The following is a 25,186-nucleotide window of genomic DNA, read 5'->3' on the forward strand; positions in this document are numbered from 1 at the left end:
ATCCATCCATGTTGTACCACTTGTCCCCTGACATTTGCAACTCTTTTTTGCTTTCCTCACCCCGCCATAAAGTGAGTGTAAACACTTAAAATACCACCTTTATAGCTTTTAATGTCAGTTGTTGTATAATCTTGGAGAAAATATTAGGCATGAGACACTGACATGAAATTATTGAAATAAATAATAGAAGACAAATACGTTGTTTTTTTTTTTTTTTAAGTTTTACTGCTGTAAATACACTACTACAGAGAGAAATTAGTGTGCTTACTGTATGTTATAGTTTGATTTCACTAGGGGGGTGGGGGGCTTGCCCACATATGCAGTCCTCTCCAAGGTTTCTCATAGTTACTGTCACCGACGTCCCACTGGGATGGGTTTTTCCTTGCTCTTATGTGGGCTCTGTACCGAGAATATCGTTGCGGTTTGTGCAGCCCTTTGAGACACTTTTGATTTAGGGCTGTATAAATAAACATTGATTGATAGATTGAAACATCTCATATTTATCCCCATTGGCAATTGGTGCCATTTTACTCATGTGACACTCCTATGGGTGGATTACCTTTTTGGTGTTTCAGCTGATTTATCCCGGATTTTTGACCTTAACATTGTCCATTCACTTTCAGCGCAATGTTTACAAACGCTCCCCTCCTCGATGGCTGCACATCCGGTTCCTGAACACTTAATATGTTTCCATCCACCGGCTTCAAACATTTATTCAATTGATCGTTCTGGAGCCACAAGTCAATCAACGTGCACTTACTCATCTTATGCATGTAATTCGGCTTTGCTGTGTGCTTTCCTTTATTTTTCTCCGCTGCTATTTTAAGATGTAAAATCACACCGCTGCGCACGAACAGCACGCTCGCTGATTTTCCGGGATACATTCTGGCCAGGGTAGCACAGGGAGCTAGCTTACTTTGGTTCCATTTTGTAGTTACGGCATGTTATAGAGTCCTCCAAAATCGAAACAGTTAAAAGCAAAACTGAAGTTTATGCATGTTCTAAATACAAATAAAAAATGTTTTAGAACCTTTTACAATCCTATTCAAGAACTTTTATGAGATTGTAGGATCCATCCATTTTCTACCGCTTGTTCCTTTTGGGGTGGCAAGGGGGTGCTGGAGCCTATCTCAGCTGCATTTGGGTGGAAGGCGGCGTACACCCTGGACAAGTCGCCACATCATCACAGGGCCAACATAGATAGACATACAACATTTACACTCACATTCACACACTAGGGCCAATTTAGTGTTGCCAATCAACCTATCCCCAGGTGCATGTCTTTGGAAGTGGGAGGAAGCCGGAGTACCCGGAGGGAACCTACGCAGTCACGGGGAGAACATGCAAATACCACACAGTGGGATCATTTTAGAAATTTCAAGTCCTTAAATTAAAATTTTGGGATTTAAGACTTGAGACACCACAGATACCCTGTAGTTGCATTCTGCAACCGGTTACAACTTTATTTTCAGTAAAGTTTTATTCTCCTAAGGGTTGCAGCTATGGAACAATTGAATAATTGAGTAATCTTGTCAAATTTTTTCTTGCCCTGGTGTGGGATCTGAGCCGAGGATGTCGTTGTGGCTTGTGCAGCCCTTTGAGACACTCGTGATTTAGGGCTATATGATTGATTGATTAAATCTATTAATTAATTTGCAAATAGTGCGTGTTTTAGAGAAAATAGCTGAAAAAACAAAAATGTTTCTGGTTGCCTTAATTAACCTCTCAAGGCCTTAGTGGCCACATGCGTGGACAGCACCTTTTAGCTCTTATTTCCAAAATTGTGTACACTGCAGAATTGGGGTCTTACGCCGCTTTTGTGGACACTTATACTGCCATCTGGTGGTGTCAGAAGAGTATAACACACAATGGAATTCGAAATAAAAAAGTGTAAAAATAAAAAATAGCATTGACACTACACATGAAGTACATGTTTGTGTACTTATTGACTAAGTACATCATATCAAAATACATTTTTTTGTTTTTATTCTAATTAGGGTCCAACAAGCCCAAATACCAAAGAGAAATAAAAAAAGCATGTAAACAAACAGCATGGGCCTTAAGAGGTTAAGCGTCATTATTTTTCTAATAAATGCACATCATCAACATCGACATTGCACTTTTAACGTGAAGTGAAGTGAATTATATTTATATAGCACTTTTATCAAGTGACTCAAAGCGCTTTACACTGTGAAACCCAATATCTAACTTGCTTTTTTATTTTTTTAACCCAGTGTGGGTAGCACTGGGAGCAAGAGGGTAAAGTGTCTTGCCCAAGGACACAACGGCAGTGACTAGGAAGGCGGAAGCGAGGATTGAACCTGCAACCCTTAAAATGCTGCTCTACCAACCGAGCTATACTGCCCCCGTGGACAATAATAGACATTATGAGTGTGTGTGTGGGGGGGAGGGACTCTCTGCTGTTCTCAACCATACAGATCAGACCCTCACACATCACCACTCTCATGTGCTTTCTATAGATAGAAAGATTGTACTTTATTGATTCCTTCAGGAGAGTTCCCTCAGGATAATTTAAAAAACGATATTGCAGCGCCAGGCGAAAACTAAGTCCATCTATGTAAAGTTCCGCACATTCGATGTAGATTTTATAATTTTTATTAGTTACACTCGTTAAATAATTAATTGAAGTAACAAAATATAACTACATGTTTTTTTTAATTAAACAATTGTTGCAGCCATAATTCATCTTTATATTTGAAAAACTGAAGTTGGTTAATTAACTTTTATGTTTAAAATTGCCTGGACAGTCAGTTATTTTAATAAAGGCATTTTGAGGACCGTGTTATTAGATTTTACCGTTGACTGCTTTTTACTCAAGGATGACAAAAAATTAGGTACTTAAAACACTGACAACATTTTGACCATGGATTATTACCTATACCAGAAGCGTATGTAATCCTTTCCATTGGTTTGTGAGTTAGTTAGCAACATAACTGAAAAAGTAATGTACAGATTCTAATCTAACATGCAGGAAATGTCCAAAAATGAGATAAGGAAAAAGTCACTCTATTGTGGTTCTTATCCTAATCATGTATACTACCTTGGCTTACATTTTCAAACTCCTTCACATGTAGTCTAGCACCTCTGCCTCCAACCACAGAGACAAAGACAGTGGATGACTGACAAGAGGCTTTATTTAGGTAGCTCAAAAAACGATGGGTAGATTTTGATTAAACTTCTATTAAAGGGAAACTGCACTCTTTTTGGAATTGTGTCTTCACAATCTTTACGTAAGACAAGCACACACCTTTTTGTTTTTTCATGCATTCTAACTCATGCAAGCAAAAGTCCAATTATAATGGAGTCTATTGGAGTCGCTCTATTCTGCCTTTAAAATACTTATAAATATCCAAACACCTCCCTTAAGGTTTTATATACATGCTGTAAACATGTAACCGGCACATTCATAATAACATTTAATACTTACATATACCCCAAAAGGGACAAGCGGTAGAAAATGGATGGATGGATATTTTGTTCATTTTAACCATATGGTGGTGCATTCATTTCACAAATGCATCCACACATTGTCTTTTTTCTTCATCATCACTGATTACCCACTGCAGAAAACATCATTGGATAAATTGGCTGTCAAAGTTGACCAACTTCTTGGATTATGTCATCATTCTTCTACTATTAAAGGTGAGAAGCATTATTTATGATCTAGAACAGTGGTTCTCAAATGGTGGTACGCGTACCCCTGGGGGTACTTGAAGGTATGCCAAGGGGTACGTGAGATTTTTAAAAAATATTCCAAAAATATCAACAATTCAAATATCCTTTCTAAATATATTTATTGATGAATGCTTCAACAAAATATGAATATAAGTTCATAAACTGTGAAAAGAAATGCAACAATGCAAAATTCAGTGTTGACAGCTAGATTTTTTGTGGACATGTTCCATAAATATTGATGTTAAAGATTTCTTTTTTGGTGAAGAAATGTTTAGAATTAAGTTCATGAATCCAGATGGTTCTTTATTACAATCCCCAAAGAGGGCACTTTAAGTTGATGATTTCTTCTATGTGTAGAAATCTTTATTTATAATTGAATCACTTGTTTATTTTTCAACAAGTTTTTAGTTCTTTTTTAATATTTTTTTCTAAATAGTTCAAGAAAGACCACTACAAATGAGCAATATTTTGCACTGTTATACAATTTAATAAATCAGAAACTGATGACATAATGCTGTATTTTACTTCTTTATCTTTTTTTTCAACCAAAAATGCTTTGCTCTGATTAGGGGGTACTTAAATTAAAAATATGTTCACAGGGGGTACAGCACTGAAAAAAGGTTGAGAACCACTGATCTAGAATAAACATTTACAAGCTCCAAGGAGGCAAGGAAGCAGCTAACCAGCTGATGACAATATAGCAGCAATGAGCGAGTTAGTGATCATGGCATCGCTAAAAATAGTTTGTCTGTGTTAGCACTTACAATAACAATATAGCTAATACTTAGTTAATATTCCATTCATCCTGTTTCTACCGCTTATTCCCTTAGGTGTCGCTGGTGCTTATCTCAGCTACTATCGGGCGGAAGGAGTTGTACACCCTGGACAAAATTTCAATAGAGTATTCTTGGCGCTTTATGGATGGTTATTTAGAGGGCGTATTGGGCAGAATAAAGTACTCCCAGTGACTCCATTGTAAGGTGACTCCTATTTATGAGTAAGAAAAGCATTAAAAAGGAAAGGTGTTCTTTTCTCTTATAAGATTTGTTAGCTATAGGGAAAATTTCCCAAAAACTCTAGTTCCTTTGAAAATGTCAGAAATGAGCGTGATCCAGATCAATGTCTGGATTTAAGACTTTATTACTATTGGGTAACAGGGCCTGGCGGAGGTCTGCATTGTCCAAGTGCTATTTTAATTCATAGGTTTGTAATAGAGACGTCCTATAATGGCTTTTTTGCCGATATCAGATATTTCGGTATTGTCCAACTCTTAATTACCGATTCTGATATCAACCGATACAGATATATACAGTCGTGGAATTAACACATTATTATGTCTAATTTTGTTGTGATGCCCCGCCGGATGCATTAAACAATATAACAAGGTTTTCTAAAACAAATCAACTCAAGTTAATGGGGAAAAAAAATGCCAGCATGGCACTGCCATATTTATTATTGAAGCCACAAAGTGCATTATGTTTTTGAACATGCCTCGAAACAGCAGCTTGGAATTTGGGAGCATGAGGAGGTTGGGGTTAGCGGCGGCGGGGGGGTGTATTGTAGTGTCCCGGAACAGTTAGTGCTGCAAGGGTTTCTGGGTATTTGCTCTGTTGTGCTAATTTTGTGTTACGGTGCGGATGTTCTCCCGAAATGTTTTTGTCATTCTTTTTTGGTGTGGGTTCACAGTGTGGCGCATATTTGTAACAGTGTTAAGGTTGTGTGTGTGTGAAAAGCCGAAGGTCAGACCAGGGCAAATTAAGGCCCGGGGGCCACATGCAGCCCGTTAAGCATTTCAATCTGGCCCGCCGGACATTCCCAAATATTTTTTTTAGATCTTTAGGAATGAATTTGTAGCCGCCATTATTTTGTGCAGTGATGTTTTGTAATGACCGTAAGTCTTCAACTATAGAAAATATTTCAATGGTTGGAATCTGTGCTTTTGCATGATATACTAGTTATTACGGTCATTTAATTAGTTACTATGGTAATGTAAGTAGTTACTATGGTAATCTAAGTCACAGCAGGTCAGACAAGGCACCAAGCAGTGTGGGTGGGGAGCGTTTCCACAGAGTCTTTTCTGAGCCTAAAATGTGGGTGTCAGGGGCTGACGCGGAAGAAGATTTTTACAACAAAGTTCTAAAGCTTAGTGATATATTTTTTACCCTTCACGTTCATATTTCGCTGTGTTTGTTGCATTTTTGTTACGTTTCGCTTGATTGTAAAATATGTCGATGGAGAGGGGGTGTGATGTTCATATGTTCTCAATATTCAGTGTTTTATCTTTCATAGTTAATATTGTAAATCCCATATTCTTTATTTTCATGTACATTCTGGGTGTCTCATTCAGTAAAAAAAAATATTTTTTAAGGCGGTCTGTCATAACGTTTTTAGCATTCAGACATTATTGTGAGGATTTGTTATTGCGTTCCTAAAAATAGATATTTCGGCCGCCCAGACACATTTTTTCTCAAAATTTGGCCCTCAAAGCAAAATAATTGCCCAGGCCTGCCGTAGGTATTATGTCATTGGGCCGGCAAACAAAGGCAGTGCTTTTAAGGTTTATTGGCGCTCTGTACTTCTCCCTATGTCCGTGTACCACTCCGTACAGCGGCGTTTTAAAAAGTCATACATTTTACTTTTTGAAACCGATTCCGATAATTTCCCATATTACATTTTAAAGCATTCATCGGCCGATAATATCGGCGGCCCGATATCATCGGACATCTCTAATTTGTAATCTTATTTTCATAATTGGAAAAAAATATGTAAATCCAATAAGGTGGCTTGAGCTAATTTACATTTTTTTTTCAATACCTAATTTCCAACATCTATGTATTCAAAGAAAACAGGCATACAATATTTATTATCGGAACAGAATCACTTTTTGGCCAGACGGTGAACATGAAACTGTTTGTCACATGTTTCATAGCCAATTGTTGCTAGGCAGAATTTGTAAAGAGCAGTCATTTGTTGCCAATGTGACAGACAACATACAAGCCATGCCAACTACTGAGAGAGATACACAAACATGTTCACGTACATTAACTTTGCAAATGATTACTACGTGGTACTAAATACAAAGTACACAGTAAGATCGGATACGGCCACTGCATGAAACGCATTTCACTGAGGTGACAGGAGAAGAAAATCATTAGCAATTTGAAACAGACTTGAAAATGAAAATAGGCTCACAGGGGAATACAACAGTTAGCTTATCCCTGCAATTTACCCCCAACTTGCTATTTAATCACCTAGAAACCAGAGTTTAATGAGTATTTTCTCCACTCTAATTGGTCCTAATGAAATCAGAGCTGCGTGACACCTGCTAGCGCATGAGGACGCTTCACTCTCTCATCACCATCATCATCATCATCATCATCACGGACAGAGCCAAGTCTTCTACGGCCCCGACCCAACCTGTCTCATCTCCTATTCCACTTCACTTGCAACCTCCACTTTCAAAAAGGTCTACTCCGCTTCAGAAGCCAGCAACCTGGCCTTCTCTCGACCAATCGCGACGCTAATTGAGTCCACGGGGAAATTAAGGGATTCACCTTCCAGCCGCGTAAGGCTGGACACACATCAAACAAATACCGGCACACATGAGCAGAGGAAGGGAGGAAAGGGCCGACACACACACACATACACCTGCCCTTTTGAAAACACATCAAAGCTGCCTGGTAAAAGCAATGTGATGCTAAATGCCAAGTTTCAATTCCGGTGCAACATGCAAGTGATCCGTTTGGCTGCTGAGTGAGAGCACCTTTAAAAACCATGTGAACCAACACGGAAGGCAACAAAACACACCGTTGCCGTTGGTGCAACAGTGTGAACATTTCCTGCAAAGGGTTCTTCCCATTTTCACACCATCTAAAGAGCTGCTAAAAGCTTCCACCTCACAAGGGCCTTCTGGAAGATTCCTAGGGTGTAGCAAAGCAAAAGGAGAAGAAAAAAAAAACGGAGCCTTGGGTAAAAAAAAAAAAAGGAGGCCTCATCAACATTCCATCCTTTGTGTTTGGTTTGCACTGGAGAGTCAGAGGCCTCCATTGGATGGAAGCTGAAGAGGCTTGGATGGCAGGCAAATAACCTCCTCCAAATGTCGGGGAGGGGAAATCCATACTGGGCTTTTGTTCCTTGTGGACTACAAAGTTGGGAAGCATGTATTGAAAACAAGTACAGTAGGATTCCCTTCCGTGAGGGTGCTTTTCATGCAGCTACATTCCACTGCATGGTTTGAGGAGAACTGGCTTTCTTTGCATTGCAACCAATCTAAACAGGATCCTGACACCCTACTTTTACCTACGCAGCATAGGTTGCTATGGTAACAGGGTAGGCACACTGTGTATTTACTAGGAAGGGACTAAGTTCTATACATTTTTAAAAAGGTCCCCTATTCGGTTGGTAGAGTGGCCGTGCCAGCACTTTGAGGGTTCCAGGTTTGATCCCCGCTTCCGCCATCCTAGTCTCTGCCGTCGTGTCCTTGGGCGTGGAATGAACACATTATTATGCCTAATTTTGTTGCAATGCCCCGCTGGATGCATAAAACAATTTAACAAGGTTTTCCAAAATAAATCAACTCAAGTTATGGACAAACATGCCAACATGGCACTGCCATATTTATTATTGAAGTCACAAAGTGCATAAATTTTTTTTAACATGCCTCAAAACAGCAGCTTGGAATTTGGGACATGCTCTCCATGAGAGAGCATGAGGAGGTTGAGGTGGGCAGGGTGGGGTTGAGGTGGGGGGATAGGGAGTAGCGGGGGGTGTATACTGTAGCGTCCTGGAAGAGTTAATGCTGCAAGGGGTTCTGGGTATTTGTTCTGTTGTGTGTATGTTGTGTTACGGTGCGGATGTTCTCCCGAAATGTTTTTTGTCATTCTTTTTTGGTGTGGGTTCACAGTGTGGCACATATTTATAACAGTGTTAAAGTTGTGTATACAGCCACCCTCAGTGAGACCTGTATGGCTGTTGACCAAGTTTGCCTTGCATTCACTCGTGACCGTGAATAACCGTGCCGGCACGCAAAGGCAGTGCATTTAAGGTTTATTGGCGCTCTGTACTTCTCCCTACGTTTGTGTACCACTCCCTACAGCGGCGTTTGAAAAATTATAAATTTTACTTTTGAAACCGATGCCAATAATTTCCGATATTACATTTTAAAGCATTTATCAGGCGATTATATCGGCAGCCCGATATTATTGGACATCTCTAATGAAATTAAAACTGAAATTGTGTAATTAATATCTTAATGTGCTATAAAAAAAACAATTACTTAATGTGTTGTTTTTCAGCTTCTTGTGTTGTTTTATCCATTGGAAGTCACACAAACAACACTCTTTTGAGCTTGTATTGCCAATCTTGTGCCAACAACAACTTTAATTCCGAAACATATTCTTTCTTGTGCACACTTTCTCTCACGCACACGCCACTTCCTCATTCCCCATCAATACCTTTTAGGCACAATGGTAATATTCGTGAACCGGAGAGCTTGAACATCAATACCACATGAACATATAACAAATCACCATACCTCTCTTTTCCGGACCAACAGCAAAATTGCCCATGCTCTGCTGGGACCGTTCAGGGGTTAAAGTAAAGTTAAAGTACCAATGATTGTCACACACACACTAGGTGTGGCGAAATGATTCTCTGCATTCCATCCATCACCTTTGATCACCCCCTGGGAGGTGAGGGAAGCAGTGAGCAGCAGCGGTGGCTTCGCCCGGGAATCATTGTTGGTGATTTAACCTCCAATTCCAACCCTTAATGCTGAGTGCCAAGCAGGGAGGTAATGTGTCCCATTTTTATTGTCTTTGGTATGACTCGGCCGGGGTTTGAACGCACAACCGACCGATCTCAGGGCGGACACTCTAACCACTAGGCCACTGATTCACAGTCCATCTTGACCAACTTATTTTCCTTCCGTTTATGAGTCAAACGGCCATTAAAAGTAAACTGATGTTTCTGAATGATTAGTTCCAGTGTCAACAAAGATGGCGATGTTGTGGGTTGTCATCAATCTTCACAAAACGCTGCGGTTGCTTTTTCGAGAGACCCTGCCACTTAGTGTTTTGGAAGAGAATTGCAATTTAAAAGTCAGGCCCAGTGGAAGAACTATAAATCAATCAAGTCGCCATCAGATGACGTGGCGCAGGAGTTTATCCCAGCCTTTACATTCCAAGATCCATCACAAGTGTCTGGTCAGCATCCCGATGACCACCAACCTTTTGATGTCAGTCCTTGACTGTAAACACTCTTCTTTCCTCAAGTGTTCCTTCTTCAGCTAAGCTACACATTCGCCAACAAGAGCTAAAGTGCGTCCACACAGATAGATTAAAAAAAAAAGTCAATTTTAAACGTTCAGGCGTTACATCTAGTATGAAAGGTGCAGGGTTTAAGGTGCAGGCAGGGTTTAAAGCCAAAAATGCAAAGCGGGGATGAGCACTTGTGAGTGTCATTGCTTTAACTTTGTCACGCTTCCTCCTCACTCCACCACAAACAGTGCTGCGTTGGCAGCGATTATGCAGCGGATCAAAGGTTGCGGATTATAGCGAGGATCGAGCTTCATTAGCATTGGAAGTCTTGTATCTCCTATGGAAATCTAATATGATAACAAGCGCTGCCGATTTGGCTCCTTGGCTTCCGGAGGAGTGGAGATAAGGGGGATGTGCTGCATCTGCTGCTTCTTCATATTCATATCCACACTTTTAAGTTTGAAAAAGGCACACTTTCTAGTACATTCCACCCACAGCAGGGGTGTCCAAAGTGTGGCTGTAGGGATGTTTGACGGACGTAGGGAAAGGTACAGAGCGCCAATTAACCTCTAAGGCACTGCCGGCACGGTTATTCACAATCACGAGTGAATGCAAGGCATACTTGGTCAACAGCCATACAGGTCACACTGAGGGTGGGCGTATAAACAAACTTTAACACTGTCCACAAATATGCGCCACACTGTGAAACCCACACCAAACAAGAATGACAAAACACATTTCGGGAGAGCATCTGAACAGTACCACAATATAAACACAACAGAAAAACTACCCATAATCCATTGCAGCACTAACTCTTCCGGGAAGCTACAATATACACCCCCGCTACCCCTACCTCGCCCCCTCCACACACATCAACCCCACCCACCTCAACCTCCTCATAACCTCTCTCAGGGAGAGCATGTCCCCAAATTCCAAGCTGCTGTTTTTGAGGCATGTTAAAATAAAAATGCACTTTGTGGACTTTAATAATAACTATTGGTTGTGCCATGTTGGTATTTTTTTCCATACCTTGAGTTGATTTATTTTGGAAAACCTTGTTACATTGTTTAATGCTTCCAGCGGGGGCATCACATCATGATTGGGCATAATAATGTGTTAATTCCACGACTGTATATATCGGTTGATATCGGAATTGGTAATTAAGAGATGGACAATATCAGGTATCGGCAAAAAAAAGCCATTATCAGACATCTCTAATAATAATAATAATTTATAATGCTTAAGAAAATTTTTCATTTAAATAAATCTGAAAGGGCTACAGTACAAATTAATATTTAAAACAATAAAAGCTTAGCCATTAGAACAGACTAAAACACTAAGTGAGGCATAAGAAACACAAAACATGTTAAATAGTGGGGTTTTTTTAATAGTGTCTATTTTCATTTATAATTTTTTTGTTAAATAATTACTTATTTAAAAGATTTTAATGTATTTATAAATATATATGTGCTTTCAACAATAACAATAAACCTTTAAGATTTTGGTCACAATCATTTTGCATAGTTACAGCCCTACTTTAATTAAACACAAAAAACAACATTTTGCCACAATTTCAGTCATTAAAGACATTAAAACCAAAGCTTTATCGAGAAAAAAACATTCCACTTATTAGAATGCATTACATTTTGTATAAGTTCTTACTGAATTCTCATGGTAAAAAGCTTCATTACATGCATGATTAGAAGACGCCAGCACACCACCTCTCTCTAAGATATATATATATATATATATATATATATATATATATATATATATATATATATATATATATAAATATATATATATATATATATATATATATATATAAATATATATATATATATATATATATATATATATATATATATATATATATATATAAAACAGCTCCTGTGAAGCAGCCAGATGAAGACAAATACAAAAAGCATGCAATGTGAAAAAGTCTCCCTTTCTCCTCTGCGTGTATCAATGATAATGTTATAATGGGGGCCATTAAAATAGCCCCGGCTCCTTTACCCTCCTCCTCTATATTTAAACTGTCCGTCGTCCCGTGGGAGCGTTGGAGCTATATGCTCTCGTATTACACTACGCTACATTACACACATTCATTATGTGCTGAGTAGACACCCCTGGCTCCCAGGGAGCACCCATAAGTGGCCGTATTATTCTAAATCGCCTGTTTCACACCACAGGGGGAGCACATGGAGGAGTAACAAGTGAGAGGAGGCTGACTCAGGCAAAATAGAAGTTTGAGGAGTGGAAAGCAGCGGCCAAGCACTTGTTTGGCTTCAATTAACTCAATCTCCTCTCTGCAGGAAGTGAGGTGTGATGTGTTCGTTGTCTTGGTATATATATCTAAAAACTGGACGGGCTGGGGGCAGAACGTACCCTTTCGATGAACTTAATTTGCCAGCTTTGCGGAGAGAGACAAACAAACAATCTTTCCCATACTTCCCAGTCCCTGCTGGCCAGCACGCCCCCCTCTTCCTCATTACAGTCACACTAATTAAACTCTCATTAATATAATTAATATTCACTGATCCAGCTCCCGTGAGTCCACAACATCAAAAACAGCAGCGCAGACTGATTAACACACATTGTCCACACGTGACACATACACACCAAAACACACAGTGCAGGGACAGAGGGGCAACACACACACTGGCATCCTTACTTGTCCCCTATTCCAGTGGAAGCATCCCACAAACCGGAATGAATCCATCACCGTTAACGTGCTTTTGACTACTTATGCGACTGACAGAGCACTTTGACTCATTTATGAAAGACTTTTTCCCAAAAAAAAGGTGCACATGTTTGACTTTTAACAGGCAGCGGATTGGACATAGCAAGCCAGCTAAGTGGCTAACGATGCCGAGTCACCAAACAGCGGCATTTTTCAAGTTTTTTTTTATCGACAACACCCAGAAATGCCGCCGGCTTTGCTGGGCCCGAGCTCATCTAAGATGGACTGATACAAAGTGGAAAAGTGTTCCATGGTCTGACGAGTCCACATTTCAAATTTTTTTCGGATACTGTGGACGTTGTGTCCTCTGGACCAAAGAGGAAAAGAAACATCCGGACTGTTCTAGGCGCAAAGATCAAAAGCCAGCATCTGTGATGGTATTGTAGTATATTGGTGCCCAAGGCATGGGTAACTTACACATCTGTGAAGGCATCATTAATGCTGAAAGGTACATACAGGTTTTGGAGCAACATATGTTGCCATCCAAGCAACGTCATCATGGATGCCCCTGCTTATTTCAGCAAGACAACGCAAAGCCACGTGTTAAAACCGCGTGGCTTCATAGTAAAAGAGTGCAAGTATTAGACTGGCCTGCCTGTAGTCCCAGATCTGTCTCCCATTGAAAATGTGTGGCGCATTATGAAGCGTAAAATACCACTACGGAGACCCCGGACTATTGCACAAATTAAGCTGTACATCAAGCAAGAATGGGAAATAAATCCACCTGAAAAACTTAAAAAATTGCTCTCCTCAGTTCCCAAATGTTTTACTCAGCTGCCGATGTAGTCGGGAGATGACTCAGCAGAGATTAACTGTTTAACAGGGGTGACCCGAGCCCGATATTTATATCTGCTTGATATTAGCAACAAAACATGTATCGTATTCTATCGGTTTGCATCTAAAATCTCCAAAATAAGCCCTCAGAAATGAGCATCATTTACTTTAGAATCTTCAAAATATCCTCCAATAAGCACAAAATGTAGGCTGTAGGCTAATTAAAGCTCGCAGCTACACAACAACTGAGCACGGAATAGCACACGAGCTAGGCATACATAACAAGTGTCCTTATTTGATCAATAGTGCAGTCTAAAAGTTCAAGTTAAAGTCCCAATGATTGTCACACACACTAGGCGGGGCGAAATTTGTCCTCTGTATTTGACCCATCCCCTTGTTCACCCTCTGGGAGGTGATAAATGGATAGATAGGTCTTTATTAGTCATTGCACAAATACAATAAAACTTTGTTTTCAGCACAAACCCGTTCAAAATTAGACGAACAAACAGTGTACAGGGTTACAGAACAGGAACACTGATGGGTCCCGCCGCAAGGCGACCCCGTAAAAGATGGGGAAAAAGGTAAAATGCTGTGGAAGGATAATTAAAAAATACAATCTAGACTGGGCTCCTAAGGGGGCTCAGTCTAGAGTGGGAAAAAAAAACCTCCATAGCAAAGCACATTTACATATCTCAACGTACATCTTGAGATATCTAGCAACAGAGGGGAGGGAGTGCGGGGTCATGGTGGTAGGCCGCAGCTCTCAGGCACTGACCATCCTTGGTGAGGGGAGCAGTGAGCAGCAGCGTGGGCCGCACTTGGGAATCATTTGGTGATTTAACCCCCAATTGCAACCCTTGATGGCTGAGTGCCAAGCATCCCATTTTTTCTAGTCTTCAGTATGACTCGGCCGGGGTTTGAACTCACAACATCCCAGTCTCAGGGCGGCACTCTAACCACAAGGCCACTGAGCTGAACCACATTTTGTCAATATAAAATATTACCAAATAATTATAGTGGCAAAATTACTTACACATACTGAGACTCCAAGACACATGTGTATTAGAAAGTATCCAGGAACAAACATGTCCGCATCATTCAAGACACTGCTTCATGAACTTCACTTAATTAATTGTTGTGACCATTAGGGTGGACGCTAAGAAAACAGTTGAAACCCCACTTCAACTTAAAGACAGCATAAGTCCCATTCCAGAAGGATAATAATAAAGGTTCATATTGTAATACCTACTATTGATCTCTGTCACTTGATCAAATCCTTATATAACATTCCACACTAAAACATCAAAGTATGTACAGTTTTACGCTGATATTGCATTGGTTGAATATCGGTAATCGGCCGATACCCAAGGCTCCAACATCAGTAGCATATTGGAAGCGAAAGCGTAACGGGACACCCCTACATTTGTTTGTTGATGACACGTTCTAGCTGTGTACAGCAAATTTAACAGCAAACAAGCGCACAACCGTATTCTCAACGCAATGTAGCATTCCTGCAGGCAATCTAGTGGCTAACGTCCCTTCACAGTGCAAAGCCGCATCCTTGCTTGCAAGTTAAAAGCAAACAAAGTATCTAATCTTATCACTAAAGGACCAGGAATAGCTAAATATGTTACACTAAACACCAGGAGGATACAATAAGCCATGCTAACTACTAAGATAGCGATAAGATAGGTGGACGGATCGATACAAATATTGAGAGTAATAATACCAAGTATAGTATCAATATATGGTCGATACCACAGTGATCAATATTTTTTTGTTATCTTAAATCCGTTTTTGTCGCTTTTGTTATTGTTTACAAATTCAGGCAATAAGTACCTGGACAGCGTAGGGCTTAAAGGGCAAAAAATCAAAAGATTTAAATCCAAGACAATAGTAGTTTTTGCTTATGTTTACTAATTTTTCCCAACTGCAGTTGTTTTGTTCAAAATAAAGAAATAATTTTAATATTTAATTGATTTTGCCATTCTGTGTTTTTACCAGATTATAATGTTGATGAAAAATGTTATCATTCAAAGATACTGAAAATTTTAAGTATCAGTATTATCATTGATATGACCAATACTGCCCCCTGTAACTACTTGGCATTGGATCGATACCTACATTTTTAGTATCGCCTAAAACTAATGCATAATATCCAAACAGAAGAACTTGTGTTTTTGAACATTTTAAAAGAAGAGTATATAGAACCATGTTACAACAGAATGTAACCAGATATTCACAGTCAGGTAGCAAGAACTGTAGATGAATATTAGTTTTTGAGAAAATAATACACCCAGAAATGACACAATATGGTACTGCATACGTCAGCAGACAAATTTGGTAATAGTTTTAAAATGGTTGTATTATTTACATGCCAAATAAAATGTTATCGCCGGAGGCTATAATATACTGTATATCGCAATATAGATTTGGACTGATTTTCAGTAGATAATACATCTGTATTTATATACAAGCTGTGCACTGACAACACTAAAGTAGTTGTATCATAATAACAAATAATGTTAAAATGTGAGGGATGTACTCACTTCTGTCAGATACTGTATATTTTATTGCATTAAAAAGCAGTATTGGTTAGTCCACTTACCGCATGGCTCTCAGTGCAATTTTGTACGCCAGTTCAGCGTCATGAGGTAGGAGGGAGGTGAAGAGATAGCGGGCGAAGGTGTGCATGGGAACACTCTCTCTTTGGACGATCTCTCCAAGACCAGAGTAGGGACCGGCTGCGTGAAGCAACAGAATTTTCGGGTCAATAAAGGAACGATTTAAATGGCTGCCAACAATAGTTTTTGATTTGTTTTAGTTAGTGTGCATTAGCCACTTTATTTAGTTGAATATATAGCATTCAGTACCACAAATTCAATACATCATCTGAATTGCAAACAATACTAGCAAACAAAATTTTATAAGATCAGCTTTGTAAAAAATGTGTCATTGTGTTTCTTTCAGTTATTTGCTATAAAACATTTTCAGTTTCTATTGTCTATTGTCAAAGAATCGGATTGGGACTCAAAATATAATCGAGATTGGAGGTAAAAAAATGTTGATTAAGACATCTTTACATTTTATTTACTGTGCTTTGATCGCTCATCAACTGGTAGAGTTCTGTCTCTTCTTGTCCAAGTCTCAAGTCAGTTTTGTGAACCTGAAGTACTCACTGGGAATTGTCCATATTATTTTGGCGGGTTTTTATTTACTTTGTTGTTTGTAGTACAGTCCCGTTGGTTAATATAACATGATGGACAGAATATCTTCTGTTCATGGTTCAAAACTGGGCAAAGATATGCGCTCTCAATATAATTGTTTCTGGAAATGACTTCTTTCTGGCTTGTGATTGGCTACAACATATGTACAGTTAAGGCTTAGAGTTAGCCCTACTAATTTGATAGTGTGTAGATGTGCTTTCACATTGACAGATTTTTTGTTTCTACCAAATGTGTTTGAAAAGATATTTGGACCTATGAGAGGACAGAAGTGGTCTGGCGAGGAAAAGTCAAAGCCACATGGCCTTTAAACAAACAATGATGTCAAAGACCACATGTTCGTGTGCACAGTTGGACTTGGGACTCTTCTCTTACCCCACCCCTCCAATGGTGCTTCCTGTCGTCTCTGGTGGGTTATTTAAGAAGAAAAAAAAAAACCTTAAGCGCAGACCGCATCAGATGGTGGCGTCGGTTGCAGCCCTCTAAAAAGCCGCACGGGGGCCTCTGTCTATTAGAAACAGAGCCAGAGGTGGGTGGTCGTGCCAAGCCCTGTGTTTTTGGTGCAGATTGGGGGGTTTGGGTGGAGATGGGAGTCGTATTTTGACGGTGGCCCCCCTCCGCCCTTTTGCAGCATTCTGCACCATAAATGACCACAGTGTAGAGTATAATACGTGGTATGTGTGCTGACACAATGGGGCGGGTTTTGCAGGGCTAAGAGCTCATTTTGGTCGGCTTTGCCTCGATTTGCACCACAAAATGAAAGCAGAACAAATAGCGAGTCCAAGTGAAGGATGTGTTTTCAAAAGTAAATATACACACACAAGTTCAGGCAAATCCACTTTCTGCTTACCTTCTAGCAGAAAAACGGCTTGCTTGCGGAAGATCTTTACTAGCAAGTCGTCCAGCTCCACCTCCTGAAGCTTGGCCAACAGCTGCTCCTCGTTGCGACACACCTTCTCCTGAGCGTACAGCCCGTCCGGCATCACCCGCTGCTGGCCCAGGCCAATCAGAGCCGTCTCGACCGCCAGTGCCACGTACGACTCGCCATCGCCCAGCAGTCTCTGCACGGGCATTCGCTGGAGGTCTGCTCGAGTCACCACACTGGAGCAGTCTAGGAAGAAGGATGAATGGGAGTAGTTTTTAAAATTCAGATTATATGCTCAAACCCAGAAGTTCATGGTTCTTCCCCGGAAAAGGGTGGAGTGCCATCTCCGGGTTGGGGAGATCTTGCCCAATGTGGAGTAATTGAAGTACCTCGGAGTCTTGTTCGCGAGTGAGGGAAGAGTGGATCGTGAGATCGACAGGTGGATCGGTTGGTGGCGTCTTCAGTAATGCGGACGCTGTATCGATGCGTTGTGGTGAATAAGGAGCTGAGCCGGAAGGCAAAGCTCTCAATTTACCAGTCGATCTATGTTCCCCATCCTCACCTATGGTCATGAGCTTTGGGGTTATGACCGAAAGGGACAAGATCACGGGTACAAGTGGCCGAAATGAGTTTCCTTCACCGGGTGGCGGGGCTCTAGCTTAGAGATAGGGTGAGAAGCTCTGGCATCCGGGAGGAGCTCAAAGTAAAGCTACTGCTCCTTCACATAGAGAGGAGCCAGATGAGGTGATTCGGGCATCTGATCAGGATTGCCACCCGAACGCCTCCCTAGGGAGGTGTTTAGGGCATGTCCGACCGGTAGGAGGCCACGGGGAAGGACCCAGGACGCGTTGGGAAGGACTATGTCCCCCCGGCTGGCCTGGGAACGCCTCAGGATCCTCTGGGAGGAGCTGGGCAAGTGGCTGGGTAGAGGGAAGTCCGGGCTTCCCTGCTTAGGCTGACCCGACCTCAAAATAAGTGGAAGAAGATGGATGGATGGATGTATATCAAATGTAGGTCTCATTAAAAAATATTTCATACATTAAATGTATTCAAAAAAATTCATTATGATTTATTGTTATTTATATTGATAAAAAAAAAAAGAAGGAAGATATGCAAAAAATAATGTGCCTTGATGTACTAAGAAATTTATTTTCAAAAGATGACCATCCATTCGGGATCAGTACAAGCGTTCCTTGTCACATCGCCTTTAAAATGTTATGTAGCTTTACTCTGTCCACGGTTGTCCTTTGACGTTTTATGTATTTTTTACCCATTTGTTTTCTAAATTAAGTTTAAATATGTCAAAATAACATTCTTATTTATTAATGAGTACGTCAATTTCCATTTTAATGCCGATGAAGCCATTCTTTGCGTGCCTGTTTTTCTTATTAAGTGGAAAGTATAAAAAACTGCTTATGCACGTCATCTTTTTTTACTAATGTCTTTGGCGTGGTTGTGGCCGACAAACCGTTTTGCTCACTAAAGTGATCGATGGAATTCCTACCCTCCTGAAAGCGTCTTTCTTGACAGATGTTACAAAAATTTAACAGTATTGACGCACATTGTTTTATCTGTTGCACCCGCTTGTTGGTCACCTGTCAAAATCATACAAAATAAATTGTTGTGTTTATTTTGTTTAGAGTTCATGTGAAAACTTTATTTTGTGCGCGGCAAAGGACGCGTGAGCAGTGTGTAATCGCGCAGCAGAAGCAACGTTGGTTGAAACCTGTATTTAGAAGGTTCATAAACAGTTTTTTGTTTATACTCTAACAATGAACATATTTATTGATTTATTCATTACAATCTTACTAAGGGAAATTCATTTTTCAAAGTCAGGCCTGGAACCAATTAGAAGATAAATGAGGGATTAATGTACAACATATGGTCAGTATTACCTGAGAGGTCCAAGCAGATATTGGATCCCTCTTCTCCTACTCGTCCCCGACTCGGTCAGGGTGCTGAAGAGAGTGCCGATGGGGTCCAAGGGATGTCCCCACCCAGCCCTCCATGTTGGTAATGGAAGTGTGGCCCTTGAGGAGCAACTCTGGGAGGAATGGAAGTAAGCATTTGTCAGCATGGATAACATTTTATGTGGGATTATTTTATAAAAAGCCTTAACCCTTCTTGTGTCGGCGGAAGTGCTCAAGTTGCCGCTGCTGTTGCCGCCGTAACGTGTTCACCACGGCGATGGCTAGTCGGAGGGCTTCTCTGGGGTATCCGTGGGAACGCAGCGCATCCACCCTGGCGCAGGCTGTGGGGGACGTGCTCTGTAGGAGAGCCAAAAAGGCAAAAATTCATCCTAACATTCTTTTGAACTTGGTGTGTTTCTCCAATGTGAAAGTTCCCAAGCTCACCATGCCACAAGGGGCCAGCCGCGCGAGTCGAAGAGTGAGCCCTCTTGGTTGTCCATGGTAAACAGTAGTTGGCATAGAGGTCACTGGCTATTATGTGCTGCAGGTGCCGGTCCTGCCAGTGCAGGTCACAGGCCTCGATGGCCCGCGTGAACACAGGTCCTGTGGGGTCGCATGTCTGCAGAAAAGCATGTTTGTTTTTTATACATTATATCGAACAAAGAGAGAATTGCCTCATTTTCCCAGCCAATCTGAGAATAAAGAGGGTTTCAGTCAAGGCACACTTAAAAGGAAACTGTCCATCCCATCCATTTTCTACCGCTTGTCCCCTTTTGGGGTTGCGGGAGGTGCTGGAGCCTATCTCAGCTGCATTCAGGCAGAAGGCGGGGTACACCCTGGACAAGTCGCCACCTCATCACAGGGCCAAACACAGATAGACAAACAACATTCACACTCACATTCATACACTAGGGCCAATTTAGTGTTGCCAATCAACCCAGGGTTTCCCACACATTCGTTTATTTGTTGCGGCCCCGCCACGAAACAATTACGGGCCGCCACAAAAAAAATAAAAAATAAAAAAATAAAAAATAAAATATATATATATATATTTTTTTTTCCGGCTTTTGACTCGCTCGACCGCTCATAAAAGCAAACAGGACTCTGTCTGTGAATGGAGCTTGTAGTTACATATTATATAAATATTATATAAATATGTATATAAATATGTACATAAAGTGTTGTAATTTATATTCCAACTCCGCGACCTTCTTGGTCATCTCCGCCGCCGCTGCCTCTTACAGCTAATGCCACAGCAGGCCGTCGAAAGGCGATGTGTTACTACGCCAGAAAAACAGTTTGTCAGTGTTTGAGCTTACAATAACAATGTCTCTGCAACTTGGTTATTATAAAAGTTACAGAACATAAATTAAGCAATGTTGGCTGTTTTTGGATGCATTTTTAAAGTGACTTAGAGGCAGAATGAATGGTTTCCCATCAGCTGCATTGCTAGCCACCCAGAATGATCTGATTATTACAAACTAGAATCCAGAAAATAAAAACTTGTCTTCTTGTCTCTCATAAAGATTTTGAACGATAGGCAAAATTCCCCATAAAAAGGTGCAGTTCCCCTTTAAGCTCCCATAAAGGCAATACATTCTTTGTACATGGAAGTTTAAATATTTGTTAATGAAAAATAAAAAAACCTTCACAGATCAAAGCAGTTGTCAAGTTAGTTAATTTGTGGATTGCTAGATTGTAATCACTTATCAATAGCACGCCCAACGACACTTAACAATTACAAAAACATGGGCAAGAGAGTGTGACTAAAACAAAAGAGCAAAGAAAGAAACATGGTGATGTAGCCACTAATCAGGAAGGTAGATTCCAGGCTAGCTTTGAGACATATTTGTTGCTCCAGCATGTCCGAGGTCTGCCCCGAGGCCTCATTCAGGCTGGGCATGCGAGATCACCTCACCAGGGAAGCATCCTGGACACAAGCTGGTCCTGGAACTTTGCTAGAATGTAGTATACGAGAACCCACTGTGGAGTTAAGCTTGCAGGAGAGGGTCGCAAGTAAGTGCCCGGAAAAAAAACAGCCATAAGGGGCCACTTTTGCAGACCAACTACTAGGGCTGAAAACTGTATCAGTACATGTGTGTTTAGGTCTAGCAATAATTATTGATATCTTTATGAATATGGACCCGGAGAAAACTACAAATTATTAAATGTATTCATTTTTATTTAAATTGGAAACCTACTTCTGAGCATAATCCCTTCAGCTATCAAACACAGAAAAAGAAAGGACATGTCAACACAACCATGGCGAACACTTAATCAATGTCAACAACATTCTAAATCACATTGAACACTTAAAGAGGAACTCCACTTTCTTTGTTGCCTAACTTTCACAATACCTATGAGAGAAAAAAAAAAAAATGTTTTTTTTTTTTGCATTCTAACTTGCAATAATCGGCTCTGTCTAGGTGCACTGCAAAAAGTCAGTGTTCAAAAACAATAAACAAAAAAACAAAAATGAGGGTATTTTATTTGAACTAAGCAAAATTATCTGCCAATAGAACAAGAAAATTTGTCTTGTAAAGACTTTCCAAAACAAGTGAAATTAGCTAACCTCAATGACCCCAAAAATACCTTAAAATAAGTATATTCTCACTAATAACAGGTGCAATTTTCTCGGTAGAAAAAAAGAGAGACCTTTTTGCTCAATATGCTGAAAAATATTCTTAAATTAAGTAAATGCTAGTGCCATTACTTTGACATAATGATATATGCTCGGCATCATGATTTTTGTTTTTTCATTCTTGAAGTAAGAAATTACTACTGAGTGGAGCGTTGATGACACAGCTTTGCAAAAGTTGATATTCTAGTTTCAATCTTGTTTTACTCAATATCGGCCATAACATCTCAGCAACAAGCTGTAATATCTTACTGAGATCATTTAGGATCAAAACCCTTAAAACAAGTACAACACTAAAATAAAATCTGCTTAGTGAGAAAGAATTATCTTATCAGACAGAAAAAAAAGCAAATATCACCCTTATTTGAGATATTTATCTTACTTAGATTTCAGTTTTTGCAGTGTGACTAGCAATGCAGCTAATGAGAGCAATCCATTCTGCCTCTAAATCACTTTAAAAATGCATCTAAAAAACTGACAACAATACTTTCATTTAGGGCCCATTATCTGTATAATAACCAAGTTGTAGTGACATTGTTATTGTAAGAGCGAACACAGAGAAACTGATACACATCGCTTTGCTACGTAAGCTTTGTACGTACTGAACAAGTTGTCCTGTGTTGACAATTACTTTGTGTTCAAATAATCCCGGAAAGTTAAAGATTGTGTAATTGACCAACCTTGGTTGCCATGGGCACCCTGGGGCAGCGAGTGGGTGAGGGTTGGGCAGCTCGTTGCCGTGGTTTCCATCCTCCCAGGGGCAGACGTCCACACTGTTTCCACCGGCGCAGCTGCCGCAGCCACGACATCTTCTGCTCGGACTTGCAATGCGGGTTTCAGTACGATGCACATCCACAGGGCGCCTGGACGACAAAATACAGAGCATAATGTCATAACTCCATCTTGCTTTCAAAGAAGTACGGCATTCCTCACTTTTTTTTTTATAGAGGACATTTTGTAGCCTGCAAAAAAAACTGATAGGACTTTACTAGTTTTCGAGGCGAGGCACACATCATTTTGGCAAAAAATTGGGAATAAACAGGATACGAAAAGTGTCTGAGTCCCTTGGGATGCGAGCACAATCAGGGATTTTACTCAAGACTGAAAGAGATGTGCACTCTGTGTGTGAAAAAGTTGGGGAGAAAGGGCGAAAACAAGGCCGGGACAAGAGCCTCTGAAAAATGTGAGTGAAACAAAAGGAGGTTTAGAAAAAAAGAATTAGGAAAACGACAAATGAAAGAGCTAAGAAAATAGCTGATGTGGGATGAACAAGACACATGAGAGGACAAGTGAGCAAGAGAAAGAAAGACGAGGAGTTGTAGCGGTAAAAGAAAAAGTGAAGATAAAAGAATAAAAAGGCGAGAGTGGGAGAGAAAAGAGGCAAACGGAAGCATGCAGCCAACATCACAAAAAGCGATAAGGACTCGGCAAAAAGGGGTTTGAAATGCTGAATTCAAAAGGAAGCCGATGCATACACGTTAGACTGCAAAAAATACGTAAGACGAGATCATTGCATTGCCCAAACAAAGTGTACAACAAGGAGAGAGACATCATTGTCAGTAACAAGAGCTATGACATGAGACAGACAAAAAGGATGAAGAGAAAATGGTGGCTGTCCTCTGTTTGCCACATTTGTTGTTGTTTGAGCATTTCTCATCAGACTAATCAAAAACAGCTGAAGACGTGCTTAAATTGGCCCTGCGATGATGTAGCGACTTATCCAGGGTGTACACCGCCTTCCGCCCGATTGCAGCTGAGATAGGCTCCGGCACCCCCGCGACCTCGAAAGGAATAAGCGGTAGAAAATGGATGGATGGATGGACATGCTAATGGAACCTGATTTTGTATTTTGTGGCTAAATGTGGCATTTTAGTGCAGAATGTTGGCCAGGTTTGAAGTGTACATATTGAAGAATGTTGGCCATGCTTGAGGAGTATTTTGCACCATATTGACTATAACTTTGGTGTGTGGTACAGAATATGCACCATGTCTGATTCTTACAGCCTGTCAGCCATGTTTGATATTTTTCGGGCATTGAAAATTGATTACAACTGAACTGTTCATATTGAATTAAAAGACCTTCTGCCTCTAATCAGAGTCTTAATCAGTTTCTGCTCGCGACTATATGGAAAGTTGTAATCTGAGAGAATGGTGCATCATCCCAAATATGGTTTTGCTCTTTTGTGGTGCAAAATGGCAGAGAAAAAAAGTGAAATTATTTTTGCTCTAGCATATTGGGTATCGTGACTACCTTGGAATATAACTACTTTGGATCCTGCACCATCCCCTCAAACAAGAGCTGTCTTATGTAGTCTTAGGAGCAGGAACCGATGAAGCCTGCCTGGATTAGAGCGTCTTTCAAAAGACGACATAAACAGTCCTGTTGTGATTGATTTAATGCCCTGAAAATATGGCTGGGCGATATATATTGCGGGTTTGTCTCTGTGCATTATAGAAAAGGACTATATCGTGATATTTGAGTATACGTTCTCACGCAGTTGCTTTTAGCTGCGGGCATTACATGACAGGCTCTCGTTGCTCTTTCCTGTCTCTCCTCCTCACAGACAAGCCCACTTTCTTACATACGTCACATACTGTCACGTCATACGTCACATAAATATACGCCCTCGCCCAGCAGAGAGGTAGCAGCATGGGTAACGTTAGCTGTGATGCTAGCGGAGCCATGCGAGTGGTAATACGAGAGAAAGAAGGTGCAAATGAAGGGAGAATTCATTCCTAAGAAAAACAGCAGGGGGTTCATCGTCTGGCCGTGGTTTTGGTTTCAAGTCGGAATGTCAAACAGACAACCATAATTTGTCAAGTGTGGGCCAAAAGCGTTGCTATAAAAAGTAGCATCACTGCCAATATGTAGCATTATTTGAAAAGTCACCTGCTAGAGAATGAAGATAATTTCATAACGTCCGTAGTAACCTACCACATAGCGAAGGACGAATACTATTTGATTTCTTATTATGCAGCTCATTTATATTTGACACTTAAATGTCTGTGACAATCTTGCACTTTCAGTTTTGGAAATGACATGAACGTTTGTGCCACGGCTTAATAACTGTTTAATAAA

The 25,186-nt window shown here is 40.5% G+C and overlaps 1 protein-coding gene across 1 annotated transcript in view; it reads right to left on the reverse strand.

The window, feature by feature from the left end:
• The window catches only part of LOC133553017 (zinc finger SWIM domain-containing protein 6-like), a 146,419-nt gene that overhangs the window by 10,252 nt on the left and 110,981 nt on the right, over positions 1-25,186 (reverse strand). Inside the window, 13 exon segments of the mRNA XM_061900752.1 lie at positions 16,079-16,214; positions 17,545-17,805; positions 19,455-19,500; positions 19,502-19,552; positions 19,554-19,603; positions 19,679-19,824; positions 19,914-19,969; positions 19,972-20,067; positions 20,069-20,088; positions 22,788-22,827; positions 22,829-22,885; positions 22,887-22,943; positions 22,945-22,970. Coding sequence (XP_061756736.1) covers positions 16,079-16,214; positions 17,545-17,805; positions 19,455-19,500; positions 19,502-19,552; positions 19,554-19,603; positions 19,679-19,824; positions 19,914-19,969; positions 19,972-20,067; positions 20,069-20,088; positions 22,788-22,827; positions 22,829-22,885; positions 22,887-22,943; positions 22,945-22,970 — 1,042 coding nt within the window.

Source organism: Nerophis ophidion, linkage group LG01 (genome assembly GCF_033978795.1).
Source record: "Nerophis ophidion isolate RoL-2023_Sa linkage group LG01, RoL_Noph_v1.0, whole genome shotgun sequence".
In the NCBI taxonomy this organism is placed as follows: domain Eukaryota; kingdom Metazoa; phylum Chordata; class Actinopteri; order Syngnathiformes; family Syngnathidae; genus Nerophis; species Nerophis ophidion.